The 27917-nt window shown below is 52.4% G+C and overlaps 11 protein-coding genes across 11 annotated transcripts; 7 read left to right on the top strand and 4 right to left on the bottom strand.

Annotated features, from left to right (window-relative positions):
- Positions 1 to 1324: 1324 nt before the first annotated feature.
- Positions 1325 to 2325, bottom strand: AYO21_06431 (hypothetical protein; the record flags this gene model as incomplete). Its single annotated transcript, XM_022656391.1, has 2 exons — positions 1325 to 2228; positions 2285 to 2325. The coding sequence occupies 2 exons, from the start codon at positions 2323 to 2325 to the stop codon at positions 1325 to 1327; spliced, it is 945 nt and encodes a 314-aa protein (XP_022511367.1).
- A 1304-nt stretch (positions 2326 to 3629) lies between these two features.
- On the top strand, positions 3630 to 4669 carry AYO21_06430 (hypothetical protein; the record flags this gene model as incomplete). Its single annotated transcript, XM_022656390.1, has 5 exons — positions 3630 to 3673; positions 3746 to 3777; positions 3833 to 3882; positions 4152 to 4249; positions 4297 to 4669. 5 exons carry the CDS (start codon positions 3630 to 3632, stop codon positions 4667 to 4669), a joined length of 597 nt encoding a protein of 198 aa, XP_022511366.1.
- A 164-nt stretch (positions 4670 to 4833) lies between these two features.
- Positions 4834 to 5500, bottom strand: AYO21_06429 (hypothetical protein; the record flags this gene model as incomplete). The annotated part of the gene is made up of 4 exons (XM_022656389.1): positions 4834 to 5134; positions 5188 to 5294; positions 5344 to 5416; positions 5481 to 5500. The coding sequence occupies 4 exons, from the start codon at positions 5498 to 5500 to the stop codon at positions 4834 to 4836; spliced, it is 501 nt and encodes a 166-aa protein (XP_022511365.1).
- A 3658-nt stretch (positions 5501 to 9158) lies between these two features.
- Positions 9159 to 10503, top strand: AYO21_06428 (hypothetical protein; the record flags this gene model as incomplete). Its single annotated transcript, XM_022656388.1, has 2 exons — positions 9159 to 10274; positions 10327 to 10503. 2 exons carry the CDS (start codon positions 9159 to 9161, stop codon positions 10501 to 10503), a joined length of 1293 nt encoding a protein of 430 aa, XP_022511364.1.
- A 750-nt stretch (positions 10504 to 11253) lies between these two features.
- AYO21_06427 (hypothetical protein) lies at positions 11254 to 12604 on the top strand (the record flags this gene model as incomplete). The annotated part of the gene is made up of 2 exons (XM_022656387.1): positions 11254 to 11287; positions 11388 to 12604. The coding sequence occupies 2 exons, from the start codon at positions 11254 to 11256 to the stop codon at positions 12602 to 12604; spliced, it is 1251 nt and encodes a 416-aa protein (XP_022511363.1).
- A 396-nt stretch (positions 12605 to 13000) lies between these two features.
- Positions 13001 to 13723, top strand: AYO21_06426 (hypothetical protein; the record flags this gene model as incomplete). The annotated part of the gene is made up of 2 exons (XM_022656386.1): positions 13001 to 13362; positions 13429 to 13723. 2 exons carry the CDS (start codon positions 13001 to 13003, stop codon positions 13721 to 13723), a joined length of 657 nt encoding a protein of 218 aa, XP_022511362.1.
- Positions 13724 to 15634: 1911 nt separating this feature from the next.
- On the top strand, positions 15635 to 17191 carry AYO21_06425 (hypothetical protein; the record flags this gene model as incomplete). The annotated part of the gene is made up of 1 exon (XM_022656385.1): positions 15635 to 17191. The coding sequence occupies one exon, from the start codon at positions 15635 to 15637 to the stop codon at positions 17189 to 17191; it is 1557 nt and encodes a 518-aa protein (XP_022511361.1).
- Positions 17192 to 18486: 1295 nt separating this feature from the next.
- Positions 18487 to 21177, top strand: AYO21_06424 (hypothetical protein; the record flags this gene model as incomplete). The annotated part of the gene is made up of 2 exons (XM_022656384.1): positions 18487 to 19704; positions 19759 to 21177. 2 exons carry the CDS (start codon positions 18487 to 18489, stop codon positions 21175 to 21177), a joined length of 2637 nt encoding a protein of 878 aa, XP_022511360.1.
- A 720-nt stretch (positions 21178 to 21897) lies between these two features.
- AYO21_06423 (hypothetical protein) lies at positions 21898 to 23959 on the bottom strand (the record flags this gene model as incomplete). Its single annotated transcript, XM_022656383.1, has 5 exons — positions 21898 to 22151; positions 22280 to 22394; positions 22456 to 22586; positions 22692 to 22843; positions 22905 to 23959. 5 exons carry the CDS (start codon positions 23957 to 23959, stop codon positions 21898 to 21900), a joined length of 1707 nt encoding a protein of 568 aa, XP_022511359.1.
- A 1195-nt stretch (positions 23960 to 25154) lies between these two features.
- AYO21_06422 (hypothetical protein) lies at positions 25155 to 26411 on the top strand (the record flags this gene model as incomplete). Its single annotated transcript, XM_022656382.1, has 1 exon — positions 25155 to 26411. The coding sequence occupies one exon, from the start codon at positions 25155 to 25157 to the stop codon at positions 26409 to 26411; it is 1257 nt and encodes a 418-aa protein (XP_022511358.1).
- A 180-nt stretch (positions 26412 to 26591) lies between these two features.
- Positions 26592 to 27212, bottom strand: AYO21_06421 (hypothetical protein; the record flags this gene model as incomplete). Its single annotated transcript, XM_022656381.1, has 1 exon — positions 26592 to 27212. The coding sequence occupies one exon, from the start codon at positions 27210 to 27212 to the stop codon at positions 26592 to 26594; it is 621 nt and encodes a 206-aa protein (XP_022511357.1).
- Between the last annotated feature and the right edge of the window lie 705 nt (positions 27213 to 27917).

Below are 27917 nucleotides of genomic sequence, written 5' to 3'. Positions count from 1 at the left end.
GGGTCAGAGGTTGTGCACCCTTGTCTCTCCTCCCACGAGTCTTCGACTGGGCTTTTCCTGCAACCGTGGGAAGTCTCCGTTTTGCCCAAACGGCGTCCGCTTCGCTAGACCAATTCTAGGGTATCCAGCTCAACTGCCGCATGTGCCTGGTGTCTCCAGGAGCAAACGTTCTAGCGCTTGGCCTTGACCACCTCCAACCATTCTCCATCGACGATAGCTGACGGGGGTTACAGATCGCTTGAGAGCGGAGGACTTATCGAGCAAACCGAACACGCGATACCTACCACAGAAGCACCAAAGACAGTGACTCCCTCTCCTTCATCATTGCCCATCACGCCAGGGCTTCGGTATCGAGCTCTTCTCCCTCATTGCCCTTTTCCGTCACTTGTGATCGCCGGCGGTTAATGTGGAAATCGGCAAAGTCGGACCACGCCATCAGCTAACTATCCGTGCGTTCATACTTCCCGCTTCCTTCTTAGAGGCTGAGCCCGGAAGACCTTGTTAGAATTTGCCTGATATCCTCGAGCGATGTTTCTTAGGCGCTCATGTTCCCTCCATTAACGCCTACAAAAGTGCCGATCTACAAGAAGGAGGAACCTCCGAGGAGCAGACACAGCAGGCGATTTAAAAACCTCCGCAAAGAATATTCGAAGGCTTCGCTGCAGAACACCACGTGGCGGAGTAGAGCTGATTAGGTTCAAGCCAGGTGGACTCTGCACTTTGACCACCGATCTCAGATTTATTAACCACCTCGCCAGCAATCAGCCAGCTACTCCGACGTTCAAGTCCGTATAAGCTATGATTGGCACCTTTGGCGACATCGGCCACATTGAAGCCCTGTCTTCGCCTGGTTGATGTCAAGTCAGCATTGTTACAATTCGCATTGAGACCTCGAGAACTTGGTCCCATGACGATGCTGACCCTGGTCGACCGTTTTGCCAGTCAAAACGAACTGCACACCCATATCCGCCACCACCGTTGAACGCAAGTGGTAGAAGCTCGTTCCCTTCCTTCGGGCCTCGCTCTTAGCCTCATTAGGAAATCCTCGGGGATAGTTCGCGTTTCACTACAAGCCACGATACTATGAGAATGAGCCACGACTATTGCAATAGTCGCTTTTTTGAAGCGGGGAGACCAGCCAGGGGTACTCGGTACTGTTTGCAGCGTGCTTGCACATAAAAACGCAGACTCCACTACATATTCTGGGGTTGCCAACCTCAAAAAGCGTTCAAGGCATGCCAAAGACAGTCTATTGATGGCGAATTCTCAGTCCGGAAAGCCAAGGTGAATCAAACGCGACTTTCAGGTTTGATAGACTCGCGGATCAGTCCCGCAATCGCAGAATCTCTGTGAGGAATTCCTCGAAGCTCATGGTGACATACCCATCTCGGTCGTCGTCGTATTTCTTAAAGACGTCAGTCATCCTTTTCAGGCTGATGCACGATTGCACAAATAGATCAAAGCTCATGCCTTGGTTCTGAATGGGACTGCGATCATTGAATGTGTGATAGAGAATGTTGACGAAAGGCGGGGACAACCGATATCCAAACGCTGTCAGCGCCTTGGAGAACTCTGCCAGCGATATCCGGCCGCTCCTATCCTCATCAAATTTCTCGAACAGGGCGCGCCATGCGGCCAGAAAGCGCCAAAGGTTTTCAAACTCTTGGTAGGTGATGGTCGGGCCTAGGTACTGGTTTGGAGGGGAGTTGGTGAACATGCGCATCAAGGAAGAGATGGTTCGCCCATCAAAAGGGGTGAAGTCGGCATTCACCAGGGCCGAACCCAGCTCCGTTGTCGTCAGTGATCCGGTGCCTGATGCATTTGCAGCACGGAAAAGAGGCTGTAAGTCGACTGTGTCGGGATCTTGGGGTGCAGGTGTCCTGGACGGATATTGATTTGTTTCGTGCGAAGTTCGTCGCGCGTTTGCAGGATCGATCGGCGGACGAGACGCATAGCCGTAGCTTGTTGGGGGAGGTGATTGCAAGCGGGAAAACTGGCTGTCACCATAATATTGATTGTTTATTGGGTGTTGTTGTGGATTTATTTGCACGGGAGGCGGTCGATAGGAATTCTGGGGGATGCCCGCTGGGGATGGACGACGGCCTCCGGCCAACGGAGGCTGCTGAGCGTTCGGATTCGAAGGAGCTTGGTTTGGACTGGGACGGAGGGCTTTGCGATTTGCTTCGAGTTGACTGAGGGCTTGCGCAGCCTGCTCAGGTTCTGCGTGACTGTCATGAACAGAGAGAGTCAGTGAGTGAAGCGGGGGAGGGGTCTGTAGTCGTACGCAGGCAAGGCATCCGGATTGAAGGCTCTGTTGTATGCCATCAGAGATATGTTGGAGGAGGATAACAATATCTTGTCAATCTGAAAGAGGACGAGGATCACACGCTGTTCGAGAAAGACAGCGATCCATATTTGGTCATTGTGAGGCTGACCAAAGAGTTGCAGCTGGGAAACTGGCTCTTTGCATGATGACGATTTCTTGGGGCTCAGGTGCCCAAGCTGAGGTGGGCGCAGGCAAAGAATGACTTTGGCGGGGCTGGTTTCTGGGCGCAGTCCCCCCTAATTATTCCTATCTTCTATCTGTGAGCACCTCCTCGTCCTAGTAATAGCCTCACCTCGGTAACCAAAAACGTAAAAGGTCGGCTTGAGTGGCTCGCCAGGCGTATCGCAAGGCTGCAAACACGACCTCTGGACGAACGGCCCAGTGACCAAAGTCGTCACACCCAAGATAATACAATAGGTGCCCTTTGACAGCTCGGAACTGCACCTGTATACGAACAGACCTGACTAACTCATGACTAACATAATTCTCTCAGTCGTGGTAGACGTTGGTCCGTTGGTTCCGCTATCTTGCTCAGTCTCGCGCCCTCGATTGGGCTTGTAACGCCCTCTTAGTCGGTCGGTATCTTTTCCGTCTGCTTTGGTCGAGTACATTCACCGTGTTGATGGCTTGAAGTAAGATATCGGACGAGTAAGCTTGAATTATTTTGTGTGCCAGGTCATTCTGCTGAGAGTCGACCCAGCAAGCGTGTATTAGTGTGCATGAGATCTGCCAGCTGGCTTCAGGCGTCGGGAGAGATCCGTAGCCCACCCATGGGGCCTCTGTGCAACAAAGATGGCCTGAAGTTTAGCCCCTCTAGGCGGTCGTTTCGTAGGTACCTAGAACGCCTAAGTTACCTAGCGATGGTGTTTGGGTGGTGTTGAGTGGTGAAGCTGCTTAACTAATTAGTTGCCGCGCTGCCACCAGCTGCTGGCCCGGAGCTCCCCCCTGGAGGGCGCGTGGCTTTGCGTCGTTGTCTTCGTCTGTGCCACTAAGGCGGCTTCGTTAAGCAACGGAACCCGCCTCTGATCCTCCCGAAAGCAACCATTGATGCAGACGAAATTCATCATCCATGCCTCTCTTTTCCATCCAGAGACGGCCTTCTCCTTAGTCGAGTTAGTCTATATATCTCTGCGTCTTCTTTCTGCTCTGCTTACATATACTCCTATTGACTTGGTATCAGAAGTCGCTGTGCTGTTGTTACACCTGAATTCCAACTTGTGCAACCTCTTTTCGACCGATGCCGCAGTCCTGTTCTCGCCTTTGACGCACAGCTCAAAATCGTTCCACAAGTCAGTGTTGCAGCATGAGTCCCGTTCACACTCAAGACTTCTGGCTCTTTGGCTATGGGTGAGCTAGATTGTCCCTCACTCGCTTCATCATCATGGCCGCGACGACTGATTGAATGCTCTCGATCAATAGGAGCCTGATATGGAAACCTCCACCACATTTTGGTAAGAACTGAGTGCTGTCTCAGCATCCTTGCAGACCAGAGTTCATGCCCTTTAGATCAGCGGATTCCAGGGTATATCAAAGGTTACGTTCGACGCTTCTGGCAGGTAGGACGCATTGTACCAACCTAGCACAAGTCAACCACTAGCTAACAGAGTTCGTTCACCCAGGCAAGGTAGGTGTCTCTCGCGTACCGATCAACTCACGTTTGTTGAGCAAGCACCCCAGCGAGGACCATCGTGGAACCCCTGACGCCCCAGGAAGAGTGGTCACGTTGATTGAGAGGTCTTTTTGGGAAACGCTTGACGACCCTGTACGACATACACCTCAGCCCTAGCGTAAACGTCATCCTTCGTGTGTGACTGACAACCATCAGCAACGCCATACGGAAGGGGACGTGGTTTGGGGCGTCGCTTATCATATCATACCATCAAGAGTCAAGGAAGTTCAAGAGTACCTCGATATTCGCGAAATGTATGCCGTCTTGACCGCTTCCAAATTGCTTGTTGACCTCGGGGCAGAAATGGATACAGCATTCAATACACTCCCTTTCACCCTGCGGACACTTCGCTTGCAGATCTGCATTGCCTGGTCTATATCGGTATGCCTGACAACCCTCAGTTCTTGGGTGCTTTGCCGCCGGATGAAGTTGCAGAAACGATCAACGCCAGTATCGGTCCAAGTGGGGAGAATAGAGAGTACCTTCTCCATCTTGAACAGGCCCTGAAAGAACTGAGCCCAGACAGCCATGACGAACATATCGCAGACCTTGCGCGACGAGTGCGAGCTCTTACTCCGCCCCATAGATTTCCGCGTCGCCCGTGTGCACCTGAGAATACCTTGCGAAAAGTCAACAGTACTGAGGAGCAGGAGGAGATAGAGAAGGAAGTATGATTGCTTGTGGTATGGACATTCTTGGATATTTCTGGTGATGTGATCTCAATGCATTCGAATTGGAACTCAGCGGTGCGGTTTCCGACCAACAGCTTGGTTCAATCAGTGGATGGACTTCGTGGGTATCTTTGCACAATCAAGTCATTGTCCCCGATCTTCTTGGTCTATTGTCGATGAGGCCCCTGCTGGCCATAGGGGTTGTTGCCCCCTTGCTGCTGGCCTCCTCCATACGGACCGCCTGGTTGTGGGTATTGCGGATTGTACTGCCCATATTGAGCAGGATACGCCGCGCCGCGACCGAAACCCTGAGGGTTCGGGTTCCGTGGCTGGGTCCCAGGCTGTTGATAACCACCTGGCGCCATGGGCATTGTGTATCCACCTCTTCCGGCGAAGCCACCACCGCGACTCGCGCCTCCCTGCCTGTTGTCCTGGGCATGATCTACTCGAATCAGACGACCGTCGAATCTGCGCAAGAGGTCAGTTTCTCGAGGGATCTGAATGCTGCCCTGTCTCCTCACTCAGTGTTGTTCATTTTCTGAAGGGCTTCGTCGGCTTCCGCTTTCGTCGCAAACCGCACAAATCCAAAGCCTCTGCTGCGATTTGTGTCGCGGTCTTTGACGACAACCTGAACAGCATCAGCCATCCCTCTCACAAATCATCGACGCATCAATTACCGCCTCCTCCACCTTGCCGAATTGCTGGAACCCTTCGTATAATGTTTCGTCGGTAGTATGCCAGGCAAGACCTCTGTTGGAAAGATCACGTCAATTTTCACCGGGACAACTGCATTTGTAAGACTTTGGGCACATACCCAATGAAGAGCTTCGCCATAGTGCAGTCGATTGGCCACAGCCAGAGATGGTACTGTCGCAAAGTACTTTCAGCCCCCTTCAAAGTAAGCCCCTGGGAGCGGTCTGAGATACCCAGAACTCACCGCACAAAGTCACGGATATTGAAGAAGAGACAATAGTCAGGATTGGGTTGTCATGAAGATTTCATTGGTCGAGAATATGCAGCGGTTCATGCAATCTATCAATTAGAGCGTCTGCAGTTCAGCCCCAATCAACAACAGACTAGCATCGATATCACAATTCCTTGTGCCTTTGAAGTCGCCGGATGAAACAGTGACAAAGGAAGTTGAGTGGGATCCGCAGAGCGGGCAAGATGCCCTCACTTAAGATCGGCAGGCTTCTGAGGGTACCACGTGGGAAAAGCAAAGCCCATCTCCTATATGTGGTCAACAGCTGGGAAGTATAGCGGCACCCAATTCTCAGAAGGAGCGAGAACCTGTCCCCCGCGCATACGGGGATGTTGGTACCGAATCTCTCTGACGAATACAATCTACTTGCGGGCAGCCGTTGATGCGAAGATGACTTCCTGAAAGTTCGATGCGCAAAGACTTCCGGATCCAAAGCAAAATGCTGGAGTGGAGTACAACAATCACTCGCTCTGGTGCACTCGCAAACTCCTTGTGATAGGGTGATGTCAGGACAGTTGAAAGATCGTGCAATACGAGGGGTGGTGTCGAGGCACTGCTGATACGGTGGACCCGAAAAAGCAAAGGAAGAACGGCTAACAGTGGGCCTATCCAACAAGGAGATCTCCCAGCACAGTGGAAGCCCTGTTCGGTGGACAGAGTCATTGGCGCAGGACACCTTTTATTGCCTGGAACTACGATATAGCAGGTCTCTATCAACCGCTCAAGTTGCATATCAGCCCTATGGGCAGAAAGCCTATTTACTTGGTTGCTTCGATGACAAGTTTTCCAAACCCTCGAGGCAAAGCGGTCTCTTTCGAAGGTCGAGAAACCATCCGGCAAGATCACCATGGCAGCTTTTTATCTTCGGCTCTCAGAGGTTCTGAGAACGATTCGTTAGGCGGTGTTGGACTGTGGCCAACAAGTCAGCACCAGACGTTGTAGTGGAGGGAGGGAGGGGAACCAGTCTCAGAAAGAGGCAGGTGATGTTCGGGCACCACGAGCTTGACCGCTGGTTGAATCTGGGCAAAGGTAGGGCTGCAACAGGATTGATCGAGCTCAATCAACGGGAAAGCCAACGGGACTATGGGCTTCGCCGCATCATTCGACGCATTCTACTGGGTGAACTGGACCTCATGTCCTTATCAGAGACTTCTACTGGCAAAGTTGCGCACCGACATACCCCGCCTCCGGGAAAAGATGTTCACCTTGATGCGGCCGAGGAGAGGATACTCGAGGACAATTTGGGTTCCTCTGTGTGACGAGCACTTTCTGAATGGGGTTTGGATGGGTCGACTTTTGAGCATTTGGAGGGAGAGGTAACGGTCCTAGCGTAAGTGGATGCGCCCAAGATCACAGATTCAACTGACTCAGAATCAAGAGATGAAGGTTGGTGCAGCTTTGTTGAAGCTAAGGAACCAAACTTTATAGAGGGCATCCATCCGGGTCTGCTCGGGGAGCCATCAAAAGAAATGGAGAAGCGGGCGTGCCAATTGAGGGTGGATGGATGGTTGTGTGTGGATGGGGAGTTGAATCCTCATCAGTGGCACAGTTGCCGGCCAGTGCCTTGGGATCCTAGCATCCTGGAATCCTAGGCTTGGGGGGGTTGGAGGGAGTCTGAAAGGTTTGTGTGGTGGGAGGTCGACTCGACGAAAGACCGCCGCATGGAACTAACGTCCAAGATGCTCTAGCGACCCTCGCAACGCCTCTTGAGCCTGCAGCCAAAGTCAAATATGAGCACAACGCCGACACTAGAGTACCTGGATTCAGCAAGACGAAACTCTCAAAAAGGGAGCAACAGCTTGGCTGCCTTCTTGACCCAAACCCTCGTTTTCCGGTATTGGTATTCCCAAGTCTCTCCTCAACTTCTTCTCGAGTCTCTAGGCTCCGAGGCCTTGGACGCTACAATGGCTCCACCGTGGTCACAAAGCCTATAACTAGCAGAAAAGCACGAAATCCTCCGATATGGACTAGCACACCCCCTCGCTGGAGCACATGTCGACCAACCCACACTTGCATTTTGGGTTCCCTCCTCCCCCTCCAAGTCGAAAACGCTCCACTGGTACCACTGCAACTTGACGCCTAGGTTGAGAGGACATATTACCCAAATACCCTCCCCAAAATGTGACCTACAGATTGGACCAGGCGTGGAATCTTTCCTCACCGACTTCTCTCCTGCCTGCGCCTGTGCCGCTGTCCGATGACCCCATCGTCAATTGCTTGGCCGGACATTCTAATAATGTGGGGTTCATCATGTCTTCCAGTCCGTTACCGAGCATGACTAGATATTTTGGACTATTGTGCTTGTAGAAGGACCAAGAGTTGACCTGCCACTGCCTACCCAAGCACAAGGTGTCCGCGGCTGACCGGCTCCTCTCGGCCTCACTGCGCTGGGACCTCCATGACCGCAACGTTACCTTGGGACATTTTCTTTGTGCATGAAGAACTGCAAGATGAGAAGGTTATCGCATGTAAGCTTGACTGGAGTGACTGGGGTCCTGCAGAAATGATCTGCAGTCAGCCCTACGTGTGCCTACGATCCACATTTGGCCTCCTTTTCGCCCCAGCCTTGACTATCGGTATGTTTCCGACCAGGTCAAAGAACAGTATAATTCGCTCATGGGCGTCTTGCGCTGAACTGCCGGTCTGCACCTACAAGAGCGTCTGGCGCCTTCCGCACAGTTCTGTTTGGGAGGTAATGGACGCGCTTTCCACTGGACGGCCGGTGTTCGTTGCAGGGTCACCATCCGTCAATTTCTATTCTTGAAGAAGAGGTTCGCTGTTTGTCTTGGGCCACATACAAGTCTGTGTCTAGGTAAAGATGAAGGCGGTCCGTGATTCGACAAACAGATGTCTTGCCTTGGACAACCAGTGCTGTTCGTCTCCGAAGATGTGCAACAATGGCTACTAAATGTGGAACAAGGCTCAATTGACCTCGACCAGGAAGGCATGTATCCAATTACACCTTGTCACCATGTGAGGGGCCAAGGCCAACTTTGAGATGGAGCGAGCTGCGGTGCAACATTGCTGATGTGGATTTTGACAGAGACCCTACGGAATCGGGGCCCGGTCTTACAACTGTTGAGCGCAAAACAAATTGGAGTCAGCCACGAGGGTCGGCACGGAAAGACAAGAGAGCAGGGTCGCCTTAAGAGAAGGGAGAATGATCATGCCGAGCTTGGCCCGCCGTCTGACTGCCCAAGTCTCATATACGGGAAGGACAGTACAACCAGGGTGGGAGAGAAAAAAGTACCGGATGCGGGTGAGAAGTATGCCAGGAAGCTCAGGCACAAAACCAGACCCGACAGATACGAGTACAAGGATGCAATTCAAAACCCTTCGAAGAGGGTCAAGAAAAAGTCAGCGGCCCTGCTCAGTCATGATTTTCAGGCACCAAACGTGGCCAGCGAGAGATTAACCCTCAACTCCAAGACTGGACCAGGTTTTCTTACTAAAGCAAAAACTTCCGGTGACGCCGGGAAGAGGGGACTGCCAGATCTGACCTTCTCGAAGATGGCATTTCTCAAGAGGAAAAGACAGGACAACGAGGCACGCTTTCCAAAGTCAGAGGAGCAGAAGTCGAGAAACAAAAGGGTCACGTCGCCACACTATGAGATAGCAGACTTCTTTACTCGATCGACAGGGTTAAGACGTGAAAGACGATATTCAGGTACCCCGCCCTCGGTGGAATTTCACATCTCACAAACTGCCTCTCCGTCACAGGACCGAGTATCATTGATGCGCCAACGATTGAGTCCAGTTGTACAGTCAAACACACCAGAAAGCAAACGTTTCCGCAAAGCCCACAGCCCAATTGCCTCCGTACCGATTCGTCCGACGAGCTCCGATAGTGAAGGCTTCCTGGAAAAGTTCACGACCGACGCACTCTTACATGGAGTCGACGAATTTTCCCACGGACCGCGGAGACATTACTCATTGAATGACTTGAAGAGGCTAGCCATCCAGGTGGCTACAGACCTGACCGGCATCGAGGGTGCTTGTCATCATGATATCGACATCACGGGCGATGTCCAAGCCTCGACCAGTCAATCACATATGTCCATTCTGGCCACATCGATGGAAAAGCGAGACTCGCCTCGTCCAACCATGCCATGGCACCCACAGAACCTGTATCATACTGCAGAGGGTTGCAGCGGTGTGAGATCGGAGCATCCGAGCGGACCGGATTTGAACCACAACCGAGTGCTTCCGTATTCAAACAAGGGTGGCGAGGGCGAGCAAGATATTGATCGAAGCCCGTCCCGGGAGTCTGCGACCATAAAGCAGCTTGTTAGCCCTGACTACCACTGTCAAGGTTTTGGGAATGACTTTGTAGGGAGGCCAGGACCATCTTGCCATGTTGACGACTCGGAAGTTCGACTTGGCGACGGCCAGGTCTCTCTTCATGCAGACGCTCATCCCGAGTTACGTCTTTTACCAGCGATGCCCGCTGTCGCCGGAAACTGCATCGGTGAGAGCAAGGCACTTCATACTACTAATGCGGACACATACGAGTTAGATGAGTTCGACACAGAACTATTGCGACTGGGAACTGAGTTGGCGCTGGCGCAATCGGGCACCATGGCCGATCGTCAGTCTCCCTGGTACGAAGCCGGTGTTGAAACATCGGTACGAGACATAGAAGGCTTCTCGTGTGAACTATTGGCGGACAGCGCTGCAGATCGACATTGGGCGCATGACTCGGTCGAAGGCCGGCAAATACGCAACGTACGAATGGACAATTCCTTGTTTCATGATTGCCAGGAATTATCTCCATGGAATCGTCATGTGTCTCAGGATCACACAGAGGGTTTCTCGGGATTTCCTCGGCGACATGTTCTATATTGATCTTGAATAGAAGATGTCAAGATGGAAAAAGTTTGGGGTTCTGGACATGAGATGGGAGCAGACATGGTGTGCTGTATCTGGTGTAACCCCAGACTTGTTCACACCCTTTGTACGAGGTACTGACGCCGAGTCTGAACCCTCAGCAGCCGGTCGATCTTCGTGTCACCTGGGCCATGCAGTCTCTGCCTCGTCATATGTAAGGGGCTTTTTTTGCAAGTGTACAGTACTTTTGGACGTCATGGGGCCGTTTGTTGATCGCGTATTTGATGAGCCGATGCAGAGCCCACTCCAGGGATTTCTAATTGCACGTCGTACTTCGGGTAGTGGCGGAATTTGGGTGAATGGATTATGGGGGAGAATGTGATGTGAGTAATCAAGTCCCTGTCAGGGAAGTTTCGGTATTATGTATGTAGGTTGCGATTGTGGGGGTCTGGAAGGCCTCATGGGATTCCAGCCTCTCTTTCTCAGCTGAGATTGCCATTCCGTACGGCTGTAAAAGGCTCTTTCAACTCCGTCTCTTGCGACTGGAAATACTTGTGACTCGGGTATTCGCCATTGACCAGCCCGTATTGTATCCCAACGATCTGGAAGATATCACCTCGGTCGCCCGTGCCTGTGGCTGTATACTTTCGAGGGGAGCAAACGGCGGCAAAGGATTATTTGAGAGGTGATACTGTGATACTGGAGGTTGTGTAAAGGCCTTTTCACTGGATATCAGAAAGTGGGGGAGAGCAGAAGACGAGAGAAAATAAACTACAAAATGAAAAAAGTCATCCGCTACCTGCAAGATCAAGGTAAGCTGCCTGCACTTTGTGTTTTGTTATCCCCCCTCTCCGACACACAGTCAGCTCCTCTGCCACTCAAGAACCAAATTTGCTAAAGAGGCGCCATTAGCCCTCGAGGCTTCACAGCAGAAGTATTCAGGTGCAGCATATTTGTCCCCCAAGACCAGGGAACCTCAGCAACGGGCCAAGCAACACAGCCCGTCATATTACAAGGAGCAGCACACCTCGCACCATCAATCCCGCTCTGCACATCCAAGCTCAGCCGCACACAGCTTCCCATCCCATACGGCAGCTGGGACTACACCCCCAAGATCCAGCGGACAGGACGAGCGCGCACCGCCGCACCTGTCGGAGAAGATCCAACGCGACATGAAACGGCACCAGTATGCCCTGGACAACATCCTTCAATCTTACGAGTTGTATATCCCCGAGCTCGATCAGTCACACCTTGCCGGTGCCAGTGGGAAGAAGTTCTGGGTCGTGTTTGTGCATGGCGGCTACTTTCGTGATCCTACGGTCACATCGTCATCCTTCTACCCAGCACTCGATTATCTAGTAGCCGGGAAGGGAAATGGTCACCGCCACCTCCATAATCCTCTCAAACATGACGAGCATGTGCCAGCGGTTGCGCCTTACATTGCAGGATATGCGTCATTGAATTACCGTCTCTCACCCCACCAGGACAAGGCGCCTCAGGACCCAAACAAAACACCGGCGTACGAGCTGCGGAATGCCAAATGGCCGGATCACATCCACGACGTACTCACCGCCATCGCACATCTACAAAACAAATATGGCTTCGGGGAGCGCTATTTGCTTGTGGGACACAGTGTGGGCGCCACCATGGCCATGCTGAGCACTATTGCGGCACATCGATCGTTCTCCAAAGGAAACTCATCTGAGCTGCCCAAGATTGAACCACCCATGGCAGTGCTCGGTGTTTCGGGCATCTATGATTACCCGCTCATCCATGAGTCGTTTTCTGACTATATCGGACTGACAAGGAATGCCATCCCCAATGAGGCGGATGATGTGCTTGCCAGCCCTGCGAGGTATGATGCAAAGGACTATGTGGATGGCTGGGCAGCCGCTGGGACAAAGAAGAGGGTTTTGGTCATTGCACACTCAAAGGACGATGGGTGGGTGGATTGGAAGCAGGTCGAGGCAATGCAGAAGGTCTTTGCTGGTAGTGAGTCGGCGATTAATTGCACAGTCATTGAATTGAAGGGCCAACATAATGATATCTGGGAAAAAGGGACGGAGTTGGCGAGGGCGATCGCTCAGACGGTGGATATAATGAGGGGCCTGGAGGGAGATGGGCAGTGAAGGACCGCTCAAGGCGACATTTGACACGAAGGACATGTGATACCTATTTTTGGAGGAATAACGGGACCCAAGATTGAACACGAGGGATGTGAACGACAGGAGTCAATGGAAGTACCATGAATGAGAACATTGAGAGGTTCACATGTACCGAATATCTCGTGCATAACCATCAGCGCAGTCTGGCGGCCAAGGCGGGTGGAATGACGTTGCGTTGGTCTTGGCATGTTTACTCTCCGACCGAGTTGGCGCGACTCAATTGCCTTTCACTTTGACGACGACTTTGTTTGATTTCTCCACTCTGAGATACAATACAATTGCCGGTTGTATAATTTGGAATAGAAATCAGATATATCGCCAAAGAACGACATACAGCCGAAAAGTCCCACCTCACCAAATATGGCTCTGCGAGCCTCGGCCTCTCCCTCGCCCGCACCAGAAGCACCCGTCGCAAGCGCACCGGGACCTCGCGCCGCGGCACTACAAAAGGTGTTTGCCGGCGCGCTGGCCTCGTCCCTCAAGGCCAACTCGTACGCGAACTTTAGCTCGTGTTTCCCGACGCCCGCGAAACACTGTCCGACGGCGCTCGAGGGGGTCTGGCGACAGTTGAACACGCGCCTGGAGGAAGAGTGCATGCGCGACTTTGAAAAGATTCTGGAGGAGAGACAGGTCATTGCGGGTTTGAACCAGTGGGATGACATGGTCGATGAGGCGAGGAGGAAGAAACATCGCGCCGTGGAAGGCGAGATGCCAGAGAGAGCGTGAGTGAGCGAGCCGCAACAGGCGATTTTGTCCCGTATGGCACAACTGACCATAAAAAAAAATAGATTGCACACTTTATCCGCAGACGAATTGTACTCTGCCCACCTCACACCTTACCTGCAACAAGCCACCGAGGAGCTGAACACGAGATTACAAAAGTCGCAGCAAGAGAATACAGTCATGAGGGAAGCAGTCTGCGGACAACGGGGCGAAATTGAGCGGCTGCTGGGCAGCCTTGAACACGCCGTGAAAGATATTGAAGAGAGCGTCGAGGCCATGTACACGGACGAGTCCAGCGGCGTCAATGAGCTGAGAGAGGAGTCGTGGCAAATGGAGCAAGAGGTTGCCGCAACAAGATAGGATTGGGGATACGATCCTGATTTGGTATATTGGTATGGGATGGCGTTACTCGTAGTTCTAGCGTCGGCGCTGGAGGAATGTTCTCACGCGGGCCCAAAGTCCCTGTGAGACACACATGCATGTCTTAGGAAAATAGGAAGACTCGGAGCAAGATCCCTGTTTGCGGTACAGGGCTTTATGAAGCGACAGCCCAGGGGGATGATAGGCGGACAGGGAACGCAGGTCATCTGGGTACGAGGTGCTGAAATTGAAGCCAGAAGTCTGGAGCACTCGTGTTGAGATCTGCGTTGGGTTTCCGAGAGGGCTTCAATAGCCTGAGAAATTTAACAAGCAGAGGCAATCCGGAAAGAGATTGAAGACGAATGAGTGGTCAACGCTTCAACGGGTTCTAATGTGTCAATATCGGATGCGTCCCTTTTGAGACATTCGCCAATCGGGGGAGGCTGTCCAATCACAGTCCGTGGTGGCGCCAAGAGTCTCTGTGCGGACGCGGGAATCGACGTTTTCCTCATCGCCCTTCAACCTTGCGCTTGTTCAGACTGTTCAGTATCGTTTGTGACAAAGAATTGGCAGGCATCGTCTCCGATTTGAGCTGACCAACGACAATCTCTCTGGCTGGAGCCAATCGTCACCCAGGTCGATTGGCCGTCGTGGCTTGTTGGTGGAGCACACAGCTCTCTTACACCAATTTCCAAACAAACAGGTGTTCAGCCTCTGCACCAGGCGTTTCCTTGTCGCCGCCACAGCCACGCTTCTCTATATTGCGTATGGCGAGCTCCGGCTGGTAAGGATCTGCAACTGCCACAGGATGATTTTCCGCCTGTCTCACTGCGTCTTGTTTTGTTTATGGTGAAAAATTGAAGCGGAAGGAGGGGCAGGCAAATTAGCCGTCCATGCCCTCTTACCCAACCTGCATTTAAGGTTTGATAACGAGATTGCATGGCCGCCACCAACGACCACAACAAACATCCGCCCACCACCAGCAACAGGCGAAACCTGGCGTCCCCGGCCCTTGCGGCTTTGTGGTTTTACTCGCTTCTGCGCGCCAGGAACCAATCCTTTGGTGCCGTCGCTCGCAATTGCCGCAACTTCCGCCCCTCTTATGCGAATAGTTCCCTGCGGTTGCATTCTCCGAAGATACCCTTGTCGGCACAAACCAGATACCCCCCAGACTTTTCACGAAGATGACACGCCAAAAGCCTTCCCCCGGCACAAGGCTTGCAGCTAGTTGATATCCTTGGTTGGTGAGACGCTAAGACGCGTGCATGAAGAAGAAAAAAAAAGTACCGAGTACGAGTACACCGGTTCAGCGTGTGTCGCTGGTTCGCTGGTATGGACTCTGTTTCTGTGATGGCTGTTGCAGAAGCGTTCTCCGGTTTTTTGTCTTTTTGCTTCAGCTTATTGTGATGCTCTGTTGTTTACATGTCGTTACTCAAGCCCACATGAAAAACTGCATATGGTAATTTCGGATTCTCCACCAACTCTTCCATCTGCCCCGCCTTCATTGGTCTTTTCGAGAGCATGTGTGTCGACTTGAACCCCTCTTCAGGCTTGTCTAGCCATTTACATTGATCCCACCAACGATAGAGCGGGAAAGAGCCTCGACGTGAGCAAGGAATATCCCAATTGAACCCGGGCCCCCGGACTTTGTCTGCTAGACTAGAGGACAACAACCTCAGCTCATCAGGTGCTCTGCTCTCCATATTCTTCCTTGCCAGCTGAAAACGCGTCTTCATCTCATCTTTCTTGACAATCACAGCTATTCGTGTCTTTGTTTACTCTGGCGATCTGAATGTCAGCCTCATCTTGCATTCAGCGAATTCCGGACATCATTAAATTATATTGCAAAGGCCCATATCACAGTTGACGGGGTAAGGTTGCTTTGCACGCAACCTCGCTTAACAACATCAGATGGAAGGACGGACCAGGATATCGGCGGTCGCGGGCCTGGGGGGGATCTTTGGCACCGCAAGCAGCGTGCTGCACATCATTTTCGCAACCAACATCACCAATGTTCCGGCACTGTCAGGCCTTCGAGATCTGATTTATGTCGCCTTCCTGCTGAGCCTGATCAACCTTGCCGTCCTGGCTTACTTTGGCACGCTGTTCACCAAGAAGCTCTGGAACCAGGCGCAGAGCTCGAGATCAAGTTCGTGGCGACTCTTTTACAGTGGAGTGGTTTCGGCGGCGGTCAGTATCGTCGTCTCCGGAGTTGCATTGGTATGGCTGGTTGTTGTCCGAAGTGATCTTCCGACAGAGATATTGAACACGTCTCTCACTACGTGGCTTGGGATATGGTTCGCTATGTGGGGTTGTTCTGCTCTATTACAAACAGTCCTCTATATTCTTCTCGGACTCTGGACCAAGAATGTCTTGACAACAGCAAGGGTCAGCAGATTGAACCTGGAATTCGGCATCAGAGCACCATCGGCCGCTACTGAGAAGAGGCCGGGCACACAGCAGACCAATCGATCATTCGGCTCGCAGGACTTGACTTTGAATTCACCGCCACGCACCCCTGTCTCAAGAGGAGAGTCTTCGGCACGCAGATCGTTGTCTACGAAGGTGGGAACTGGATCGTCCAAGACGAAACGGACACGATATTCCAGTCCATCGTCGCTCGAAGGTTCGCCGTTCCCAGCTGGCGAGGCCATGTCTATCGACAGTGCCTTTGATAGCTGGGACACGTCATCTGTACACCACGAGCTGCGCGTGGTCATTCATTCATCTCCGCCGGTTGCTCACGGAGCTCTGGAGACGATACCGGGTAGTCGGCCTGAATCGCCTGCCAACGTGCTGGATGGACCATTTCTCCCGTCAAGACACTCTCCTACCTCGAGTTCGCCGCCGCATGCCGCAACCTCGGACACTGCTACTGCCTTTGGCTGGAGCTCGTCACCACGACAGCCGAAATCATCACCTCCATCCAGCCCGATCAATTTCTCCCGGCCTACCTCTCAACCTGCTTCGTCAAATGCAAGCAAGCAAGCACCACAGCCACCTAAAATTGGCCAGTTTGATTCTCCCTTGCAGGAGGAAATGATTCACCCGTTGTTCCGCCAAAGCAGCCCTGGGCCACATCCGATTGCTTTCGGCGGCACCATGGTCACCGCCTCGCCCATGGCCAACACTACCATCACTCCTGGTGCGCTCGCCCGTCTGCGAAGCAATTCTCACCTAACACTAGAATATGCGAAAACGGCGCCAAAAACCAGGGACGACTTCGAGACAGAGAGCGAGGAAGGGTTTGTGCCAGATAGCCCTACGATGGGCACTCCCTCACTTGGTAGCCCCGGTCCATCAATTGTGGACGGCGAAGAAGACCTGCCACCAATCCTGCCGGGATTTGTACTATCGGCGGGATCACGGACCAGTTTGGTGGACTACGGGAAGCGGAAAAGCGTCAAGAGGGATCGTTCCCGATGTGAAATGTCGACGGGCGGTCAATTGAGTCCGGTCATGGTTTGAGACATGGCTTGGCACTTGAGATTTATTTTCTTTGTGATGTTTGTTGTTCCGAATACGATAACGGCCGGTGGTCCTTTTCTAGCGCGGAGTTGGCGGCTGTCTTGATTGTTGGTTTGCAGGATTGATGACAAGTAGGGTTAACAGTACCATTTGAAAATGAATTGACTGATATGGCACTTACATGTATGGCACTTACGGCTGTTGGTGGTCGCTGATTTGATGTCATTATTGGAGGCACCAGAAAGGAACGGGAAAAAGGCATTTGGGAGGCGGAATTCGGCGGCACGAACCGGGGGAGCCATGGGCACCGAAGAGTAATAGGTGTGTTTGGGGGCAGAGAATAAAGTGGTGCTGTCTGACGCTGTGTTTTCTATCCAGTAATTGGCAAGTCGGGTGGAAAATCAATTCTGTCAGACATCTGATGCCTCTTTTTGGCCACTGGCTTGCCGGGAATGGGAGGCTAGTTGGACTAACCCCAAATATACTAGTTCCATACTTTAGTCTTACTGTGGCTAGCGCCCTGGCTGCACCTTTGAAGACTTGCAAAATGCTTCTCACTTCCATCTGCCAAACTCTGGTCGCTGTGTCAGGCTCACGAGAAAAAGAACAATAGCCCAACCTATTCAATTTTCTTCACTCTCCCTATTCAAACCACTCCCCATTCATTCACTGGCCGACTGAATACCATGGAGTTTGATTTGGCCCCCTCTGGCCAATTGTTGGGCCACGATGCCATTGTTGCCCTTCCGCCTTTGTCTCGGTTTACTTCATCCCTGTCTGAGGCCACTAATACCTCACTCCCCGAATGCTTCCAGCTTCTCCCTTCCGTCGCAGCCACGGCTTCTTCTCAATTTCAATTCTCGACAAAGGCCTCTCAACTCTGCTTGCAACATCTCCTCCACATCCTATCCCGCCACTCAGACCGAGTGCCGTTGTCGAGACAGCAACAGCTACACTCGCGGCCAAGACATCGCCGCCCGTCACCTCATCTTGCGACAGCAGCTGAAAAGGAGTTCTGCTCTTCAATTGCCAGAACTTCCTCGCAGACAGTGACACCCACGCGATTCTCTGTCGAGGACTGCAGCGAGTGAGTTTCTACTTCTCCATAATCCTTCTCCAGCTGCTGCGTGCTTTTCCCGGTTGTCTGACCCGCAATGTCGTCCGATTGGCATTGTGATAATCCCCCCCGTATTTGTATCGCCCTTCATCCTGGTTTTGCCTTGTATCTTGGTACTCAGCAAACTTGCTCTCCCGGAGCTACTTGAATAATAAAACTGACTTCCGTCTCCAACAGAATGGCTACCAACTCAAGCAGCCGTCGGCCGTCGGTTAGCTTCCATATGCAGACAAGAAGTCGCAAAGCAAAAACCACCCCGGAACCAACCAAAGCTTGTACAGAACAACCATCGCCAGCATCGCTATCATCATCATCATCCCTAACAACACCACCGTCCAGTCCGCCAAAGCAAACACCGTCTCGAAAACGAAAGTTGGCCGATTCGAACTCAGAGGACGCCGACAATCTATCAAAGACTAAGCGACCTGCACGACGGGTTTCCACACCGGCGTCGCTGTCGGATACTGTCACGCCACGAAAGCAAACATCTCAAACGCCAGCCTTGGATAGTGCTACAGTTGTTACAAACATCGACAGTACCCCTCCGCAACCCTCACCGTCAGCCAACCCGCAGCATTCTGCCAGGTCGTTAAGACGAAGCTCGCGTATAGCAGGATCAGACGCATTGGGCGATGATGATGCTGGCCGTAACGGCGCACACAGCACGTCACCTCCTGACCAGCCAAGTCGAGAGAGCGTCTCTTCAGGGAATGCTTCAAACGCATGCCCAAAAGATCCCGAGACGCCGACGAAACCTGTGCGCACCTCGCGATCTCCCAAGGAGACAACGGCGGCCAAGGATGCGGATCTGAGCTTTCAAGAGTACAAAGATAAGCAGTTCTGGCCAGGTTTCAATGCACGGAAACCGACGTACTACGCGAATGATGCAACCACTCGCTACCGTACCGCAGCAGAGAATGGCGACACTCCCGAGTCCCGCTCTCCCAGGAAGCCGGCCCGAGGTGGCGGCCGAGGCGGTCGCGGGGGCGCTCATGCAAATGGTGGTGGACGTGGCAAAGGCAAATCCAGAGGCAGAGCAGGTCGCGGTGGTGGAGAAAGCCCCGAACCACCAAATCGAAGACGGCCGCTGACACCAGAGGAAAAAGCCGAAATCGCCATGATCAAGCAGAGGCAGCAGGAACTGAAACGGTTCTTTAGCATTGTGGGCAACCAGCAAGTCGACATCCTTGACCAGCTCTCTGGACGAGACATTTCCAAAATCGCCAGAAAGGCAAAGGCGCACAGACATGTACCCGAGTATGACGGCGTGGTGGAAGATCTTGAGTCTACCTTGAGGGACGTGCAGGGCCTGGTCCAATCACGGTTTGATCTCCAGGTCGAGCATGAAAAGCAGCGCATGCAGCAGGAGAAGGAAGTAATTGAAGCGCACTTCAAGGTAATACCACATGGGGAGTCCATTTCTTACACACAAACTGACATGAAATAATAGAACCGCGTCACCGAAGCCCGCAAAGAACACCTTGCTGGGGCAGAAGGGGACATCATACTCTTCGAACGGGCATATCGCACCGCTCACGACGACACCCATACCGAATCTGGCTCCGATATAGATTACTTCCCACATTATCACGAGCTCCCCGAACCGAATGCCCAACCCCGGGGGTATTCGTCCAGCAAAATCATGGACGAAAAGCCGTTCAAGCAACAGTTGGAGTCGTACGACGAACAAGCCCGCCAACAAGTGCTCAACGAGGATGTTATTGGCCCCTTGTTGAAGCAAATGGAACAGCGAAACAATGAATGGCGCATCGGGCAGCTTCGGAAGAAATCACAGACAATGGACGCTCTCTCTGCAGAGGCAATCAAGGAACTCGAGAATATCAAGGGCTACCTCATCCCACGACCTCTGAACATGGGTGAGAGCAGTTCGTATGCGTTGTCGGCCCTGGCAGATGTCTCAGACTGGGTTGCACAACAGCATCCTGAACGTCAGTACATCTACATGCCTCTTGCCCGGGGAGATGTCTTCCCAAGACAGGCTTTGGACTTCTCTCCACTTCCTGGCCAGGGACCAACTTCGATACCACCACCGCCGCCGCCACAACCAGCATCAGCGCCAGCGCCTCCCCAGCCATCATATCATGTCATTCGTCCAGACTCGAGGAGTCGTGGCCGTCGATCAAAATTTGCGCCTCCGAACAATGGCCCAGGTGTCGTCCATGTTGCCACTCCCCCGCCTCCGCCATCGCAGTCGTTACCACCACCTCCTCCAAGTCCTCTATCAGCAGCGCCTACGCCCCCGGTCGGCCCAGCTTCATTCCTCCCGCCACGCTTGATTTCAAGCGGGCCTGGTCAACCAATTGCCCCTGCACCGCCAAAACCCACGCCTCCGCATCGCTCGTCCACCAGCATCAATGTCTTTCGGCACACCCCTCGCCCAAGTGTTCATCAGCAACATGCCATCCCGCGCCACAACTCACTCGGCTCTCCAATGCCGAGTGGACCCCAGCAGTTCATCTTCCAGCCTCCGCAGCAGCCATACCAACACCAACCTACTCCTGGCACGGGTCCTGCACCACCACCGCCGCCGCCGCAATACAACCCCCATCCAGCCAGCCCCCTCACTTCTGGACCGAGCGTCAACACCGCCGCCGTGACCGGCGCCGTGGCATCCCCGAGTGTCAGTGCAGGCACAAACGCTGGCGTTGGTGGCGTCGGCAACTCCGGCGGCCCAACCATGCAAGTCATTGGCCAACAGGGCAAGATCCCCATGACGTTTGTGAACCAGACAATCGCGAGCCGCAACGCCGCTGCAGCGGCCGCCGCGGCGACTGCAGGTGGGAACAACGGCACCCCGAGCGGGAACGGCCAGGGCAATGGCAAGAGAGTGTTGCTGCCAAAGGTGTAGCAACCCCGAAAGAAACGATGAGTTGACAGGAATCAGAAATCAGGATACTGGACACTGGACACCAGGATATGAATGCGTGAATGGTTGGACGCATAGAGACCTTGTTTGTACATGCGCTACTCGTGAGCTTGAGCTTGAATGTGAATATGGATCTGAACATGAACATGAACATGACGGACGGACGGACAGACACCACCGTGATGCTTAAAAAGAGGCCTTGTCCATACATGAACGAAAAACAGAAAACGAAGAACGAAAAAAGGGGACAAAAAAAGTGATTACTACCTGCCTGCCTGCCTACCTAGTTAGTAGGTACCAAGAAATACATAGATTCTAGGTAGGTACCTACAGAATGTAGGTATAACATAAAATGACATGACACGACATCTTGAAAGATCCTCTTGCCCCTTGTCCCTGTCCAAGTCTCCAAGTCCAAATCCAGACCCGAGAAATGTTTCAACAAGACTTCCCTTCTTGTTCTGTTCACTCGCTCTCCTAACTTCGCTTGTCCGGTCCGTCGGGAAGAAACCTCTTTTCGTCCCGTTTGGGTATATGTTGTCTCTTCTTTCTCATTAAAATGGAAATTCCAAACCCTCGTCGTCAACTCGTGCTTAGTCGTACAAATCAAATGGTATATTTGCCCAGAAGACATGGGCGTTACGTGGCAGAGGCATAGTAAAATATTCGTTGTTTTCAAGAGAGAAAAGAGAGAAAAAGAAATCAGACTTGTTCGACATGTCGCGCCTTCTCGCCTCCGATCCCTTGGGAACCCTTGCCCATGTACATTGTGCTGCGACGCCTCTCGACGGCGCCCTGTCGTCCCAGATTGAGCTCCTTGGCGAACTTGCTGCGGTCGCGGAACCACTCGCCCTTCCAGTAGAAGACGTAGATGGGGATGATAACCACGACGGACAGGCAGGCCAGGATGGTCGAGGGGTACTCCAGGGTGTATTTTTTGGAGATGTTTTCATAGACTTTTGCGCGAAGAAGGGATGGAATCAGTTAAAACATGATCGTGATGGTAATGGAGAATAAGAAGAGGGGAGGAGAGAGGAAGATGGAGGGTGGGAGCAAAAGGCAAAAAGTAAAAAGCATGACTTACATGGTGTGCTGTACAAGGCAGCGACGCCAGCGAGAAAGTCTCTCGCCAGATCGTTTCCCCCAGTCGCAGAAGCGGCGTAAGGCCCGTAGGCGGCAATCATGTAGTCGATTGAGCTCTGCCATGGTGTCAGTTTTCTCTTTTGAACACATCCATGTAAAGCGTGGAGCAAGCCATACCTTGTATATTCCATAGTTCGCCATGGCTATGAGGACGGTAAAAATCAAGGGGGCAATCCACGGGATACCATAATCAGGGCCGAGAGACGTCCACGCGAAACCGAAGAGTCCAATTGTCTCTAGAGGTGCCACTGTAAGAAGTGAAAGGCCATCACATCAGTAAAATGGGCGATATATATCGAAAGGACTGCTAGATGGCAGGGTGATGCAAAGTTGAGGAATATAGCGAGACTTACAGAAAAGTAACCACCACAGACGGGATTCCGGAGACAACTTGTTGGGGTCATCAGCTCGGATCTTGTTATGATGTCGAATAACAGGGAGATATGTCAGGTACGCAAGCACGTATCCGACGAGTGACCTGGTCCATTCTCGGTCAGTAAATTCTCTACCCATGGAAGCATTGAGACCATTTTGCTGTTCTAACGAGGGATGAGAAAGAGACTCACGAGATAAAAGCCAGTCCAACCTGGTATGGCTTGAAGCCCCATTGCTTAAACACAGGAGTGAAGGCTTCCAAAAAAGTAAACAACAAAGCATCGCTGAATCCGCTGAGCAAGCTGAGGCAGAGCACAATCGGTTCCATGACAAACATCTGGAAAGGTCTCATCCAAATGCGTGCGAATTCCTTCATGGGGAATCGTGGCTTCTTCAATTCATCCGGGCCGTAGATGTTTGTTTCGCCATTCTTGCGCCGTCTTTTAGCCTCGCGGTCCAAGAGGATGGTTGCGCGGGTTTCGGGGACGAGGAAAAAGTGGATGATTTGCACGGCGCCACCAATGCACAGTTGCATCCAAAAGATCCAGGGCAAAGAAAGATACTGGCCCACGAAGCCGCCAATCACTGCGCCGACGGGAGCACCGCCCACGGATGACAGGACGACGAAAGCTACCGCATACTGGAAACCGGAGTCTTCGGGTTGGTATAGATCCGCAATGACTCCCAATGTGACCGAGCCGCCTGCTGTGGAGAGTCCAGCGAGTGCTCGAGCGACAACAATCGACCCGAAGTTAGGTGCGAGGGCCGCGGGCAATTGCCAGATGTTGACGAGGAACAGCGAGAGCTGCTGCGTTGGCCAACGGCCTAGTTCCTCCGACCAGGGAGCCCACAGCTCGCAGCCAAAGGCATAGCATATGAGGAAGATCATCTGGCCGACCCGTGCCTTTTGCTTGGAGATGGTGTATTTCTCTGCGAGGCCGTCAACGCCATTGGCGTAGATACTGGCATTGAGGTTCATCGAGGTCTGGATGAGTAGGATAATAACCAAGATCATCCATTTCTTCCACGCTGGGAAACAGTAACCCAGTTTGTCGTAACAGTCTTCTTCGGTGAGTTCAATCTTGCCATCCGCACGCTTGGGATGGCCTCCCTCGAGATTCTCTCCAGCTAGTTCAGGGCCGGAAACTCCCATCTGTCTTTCTGTTGGTCCTGGGGGTTGGATCTGATGGTTCTCCTTCTCGGCTTGTCCCTCCATGGCTATAGTGGATTGATCGGAGACTGACATTTTGGTCGAGTGACAGCGTAACACAAATCGGATAGCAGATCAGAGGGAGACGGTATACTTGCGCAGGAGACGCTCAGAGGGCAGAATGCGCCGACTTCATTGACCAACAAAAGGTTGAAGACAAGACGACGAGGAAGAAGTGCAAAAAGTGCTTAAACAAACCTGTTTCACGTCAGCCAGGCCGTGAACCCATGCTGTTAAAAGTTATTCTCCCTTTTGCATCTTGGGGGATGGTATTCGAGGATCGACATTGGAAAACAGGTCGATAACGTGCATCTGGCTATGATTTCATCTTGCGTCAACGCTGGGCACGCGGGCACCACTGAGGAAACTAGTCAGCTCGAACCAAAAGGCATTGAAACCTGGGGGCGGGTCGAGATCATGGATGCTGTCAGTGTGCCTCAGGGTGCCTTGCACTGGCGCGAGAAGCATTTTAGACCAGCATCATTGGCAAGGAGCCGGCTCGACAGTTGTGCTGCTCCCGGGTTGAATACAGGATCTGCGGTCGGGAATATCTATGAGGAATAGCGTGCGTTGGGTGACGGGGACAAGAGACGTGCTGGATGGATGGTTCACTTCTCCGAAACTTCTAGAGGGAGGGAGCATGGCACGCCTGGTGACCAGGCTGTTGATACTGAAATCTCGATGATGTCGGTGGCTGCAACGAACATCTTGGTCTGAGCGATGGTACAAACATGCAAAGTGGACAACCCTTGGGCGCTTTAAAAGCTCCCGCTTCTTGGCCAGACGACGATCGACGGACGAGCAAGACAAGAAGAGGCACAGATCGAAGGACCAGTTCATTAAGCTTTGAGTGACGGGTGGGATAAGAGGCCTTGGAGTGTGAGCTTGATCGAGATCACGCCTTTGGTGCCACAGGACAAGGGAATTGGCGTGCTTGAAGCAACTTCCAAGTACCTCGTAGATGTGAGCGAGATGAAACCTTCTCGAGTCAAAGGCTGTCTTCGAGGAGGAAGTCTAGAAGAGATGATATTCTACCTGCGGAATGGGCCTGGAGGTATCTGTTGAGTTATGGCGTGATGCCTGCGGGGGACGTGGATTGCGCAGGGAGTCCGTGGTCTGGAGATCGGACCAGATCGAACTCGGAGAATTTTGGTATCTGCGTACCCGGAATACAAACAATCAAAACAATATTCCATCCTCTCGTGCTTTTTTCTTATGCCATGTCCCTCGCATGTCCAAACCGCTTATACGAATCCCGTACACGGGGCCTCTGCCACCACCCCTGATTATCCCACCTTCGGCCGCCACTAGACAAGGTGCCATCACCGCCCTCGCTCACTTTCTGACCTCTCCAGCGCCACCTGCATCCTCAGGCCAAGATGCGCACTGGGACAGAAAAAAGACAGTCCTGCTTACAGGAGCGGGCATAAGCGTCGCCTCAGGCCTGGCCGACTATCGCGGTGTCAATGGTACCTACACCCAGAACAAGACCTACCGACCGATCTACTACCACGAATTCGTCTCGAGTCACGAATCCCGGAAGCGATACTGGGCCCGCTCATTCCTGGGCTGGAGGGGTCTTCACCGCTCGAAACCCAATGCCGGGCACTATGCCATTCGAGACCTCGGAAAACTAGGGCTGGTCGACCGGGTGGTTACTCAGAATGTTGATTCGTTCCATAATCTTGCGCATCCGCATCTGAAGACGGTGGAATTGCACGGGTTTCTCAGAGCTCTGGTCTGTCTGAGTTGTAAGAGGCTCATTGATCGCGATGATTTCCAGAAGAGATTGGCCGAGTTGAATCCCGCCTGGGCCGAGTTCTTGCAACAGCTCCTGGCTTCCGGGGCATTGGACACTGAGAATCCCATTGAAAGAAGGAGGCTCGGGTTCAGGACCAACCCCGATGGCGACGCCGATGTCCCTGGTGCTCCGTACAACACCTTTCGATACCCTGCTTGTCCGCACTGTCTGAAGCGACCGCCAGTTTTGCAGGATGGGAACAAGGGGCATGTGGATGTTGATGCGGACGGTGCTTGGATACCACCACCCTCGTCATCGGCGGCACACAGCGGCGTTGGCGTGCTCAAACCCAATGTGATCATGTTTGGTGAGTCTATCCCGGCCGAGGTGAAGACCGCGGCAGAGGAAGCCATCGATTCTGCGGCCAAGATCTTGGTCGTGGGCAGTTCTCTTGCGACCTATTCGGCCTGGAGGCTGGTCAAGAGAGCGCATGAACAGGGCATGGGTATCGGGATTCTGAACATGGGGGGCGTCAGAAAGGAGGAAGTCTTCTTTGGAGAACTCCTTCCGTACCACCATTCTCAAGGCCAGGAGGATCAAGCTGCTGGATGGACGGCACTGAAGCGCGAACTTGTACGTGCCAGTCTTCCGTCCGAAGACATCTTACCTGGAGTGGTCGACGCGATTCGTGCCAACTTGTCTGACCAAGACCGACTTCCTGCACCGCGACTTCAGCCGCATCCCTGAACAGCTATTCTGATGAGCTCGGAAAGGATCCACAAGGTATCTGAACATCACGAGTCCGCATCTCGGTTTGGGGATATTCAGATGCGACAATGAAGGATTTAACGTGTAGAACCTCTTTAGGATTCTACGGTTTTTCCCGGCTCAGGCGAAGATACATGAATTCATCTTCAAAGTCGACGGTTAAATCATGCCTATCCAATTGATGACAGCGCTGACCACCAATACCACACTGAATAAGAGCACAAAAGAGAACATGGACAGGCCCCCGAGACAGACCTGCCCATGGAAGAGTGCTTCTTGCTGGCGAAAAAAGCGATATGCACCAACGACCACACTGAGGATGGCAACAACAAAGCTGGTACACGCCATTGCTTTCGCTACCTGCGCAGCATTTGTCGAACCGAGGAGCCGACCGTCCAGAATGCCAAATTGCAGCACGACCATGCCAAAGCCTGCCATGCCAAATCCAAAGTCAAACCAACTGATGAATGTTTCCTCATTCGTGATGTGCTCACGAACATTGTAGCCAAAATCCATCTCCACTGCCACGTACTCATCCCAAAACCTTCGAAGAGACCAATTTTCTCGCAAGTTTGGCGGTTTAATAGTGGCAGTCGGAGTTTGTTCGAGGCCGTCCCAAAACTGCCTGGCTATGTCGACATAGTCGGATGTTGCGCCCAGGGTGGAGGAAGAGGTCAGTGCTGTGGATGGAAGATAGGTCCGATAGAAACTGGGAGTGTATCTCTCGCCATTTGTCTCAAGAGCTGCGGACGAGGAGCGAAGGCGGCGTCTAATGTCCATGGCTGTGCTTTTTCGCAGAATCCTGCAATAGTACCAGGGCAAGATCAAGCGAAGGAAAATGTATGCCTAGTGAGATATGCAAAACTATGTCAACTAGAATCGTGGACCTCATACGATCACACTCCAAGGGCTTGTTCATCGAGCGTTCATCGAGCGTTCTACATGTAGGGAGAATCGAGGAAGGACTGACAATACATACCTCTGCTTGAAAGGCATTCTGAACAACAAGCCCTCCCTCCTTCCACGATGGCGGAACAACTGTGCTAAGTTCATCTTTACACGGCAACTACCATCAGGTGAAGGAAGAAATGGTCATGTTTAGTCCACCAGTTCTCTCGGTGAATATGTCCAATCCTTTTACATTGGATTGTGCTGGCGGTACGAGGGCGCGCATTAAAAATACTATTTACTCTACTTCAAGTGATAAAATGTTGCGTACTATAAGAGATTTTCTGAGCTTGTAGGCACTCTTACCTATCTTTTAGCTACAGTATAAGTCAGATCTAATAGGCAGCCGCCTAACCTATATTCCCAGTGAGCTTCGATATTTTCGGGGCCGCTGTAAGGGGCAACTAAAATCATAAAGTCTATCGTCTTTTGATCAGCTTGTCATACTTACTAGCGTGAACAATACTTTTTGTGCGCGCCATGGTATATCCAATGCCAGCCTTTCCTGACAGCGCGTCGAGATAAAGAGGGATAGAC

The sequence above is a fragment of the Fonsecaea monophora genome (genome assembly GCF_001642475.1).
Source record: "Fonsecaea monophora strain CBS 269.37 chromosome Unknown Scaff44, whole genome shotgun sequence".
NCBI lineage: Eukaryota > Fungi > Ascomycota > Eurotiomycetes > Chaetothyriales > Herpotrichiellaceae > Fonsecaea > Fonsecaea monophora.
This window is presented reverse-complemented; position numbering and strand designations above follow the sequence as displayed.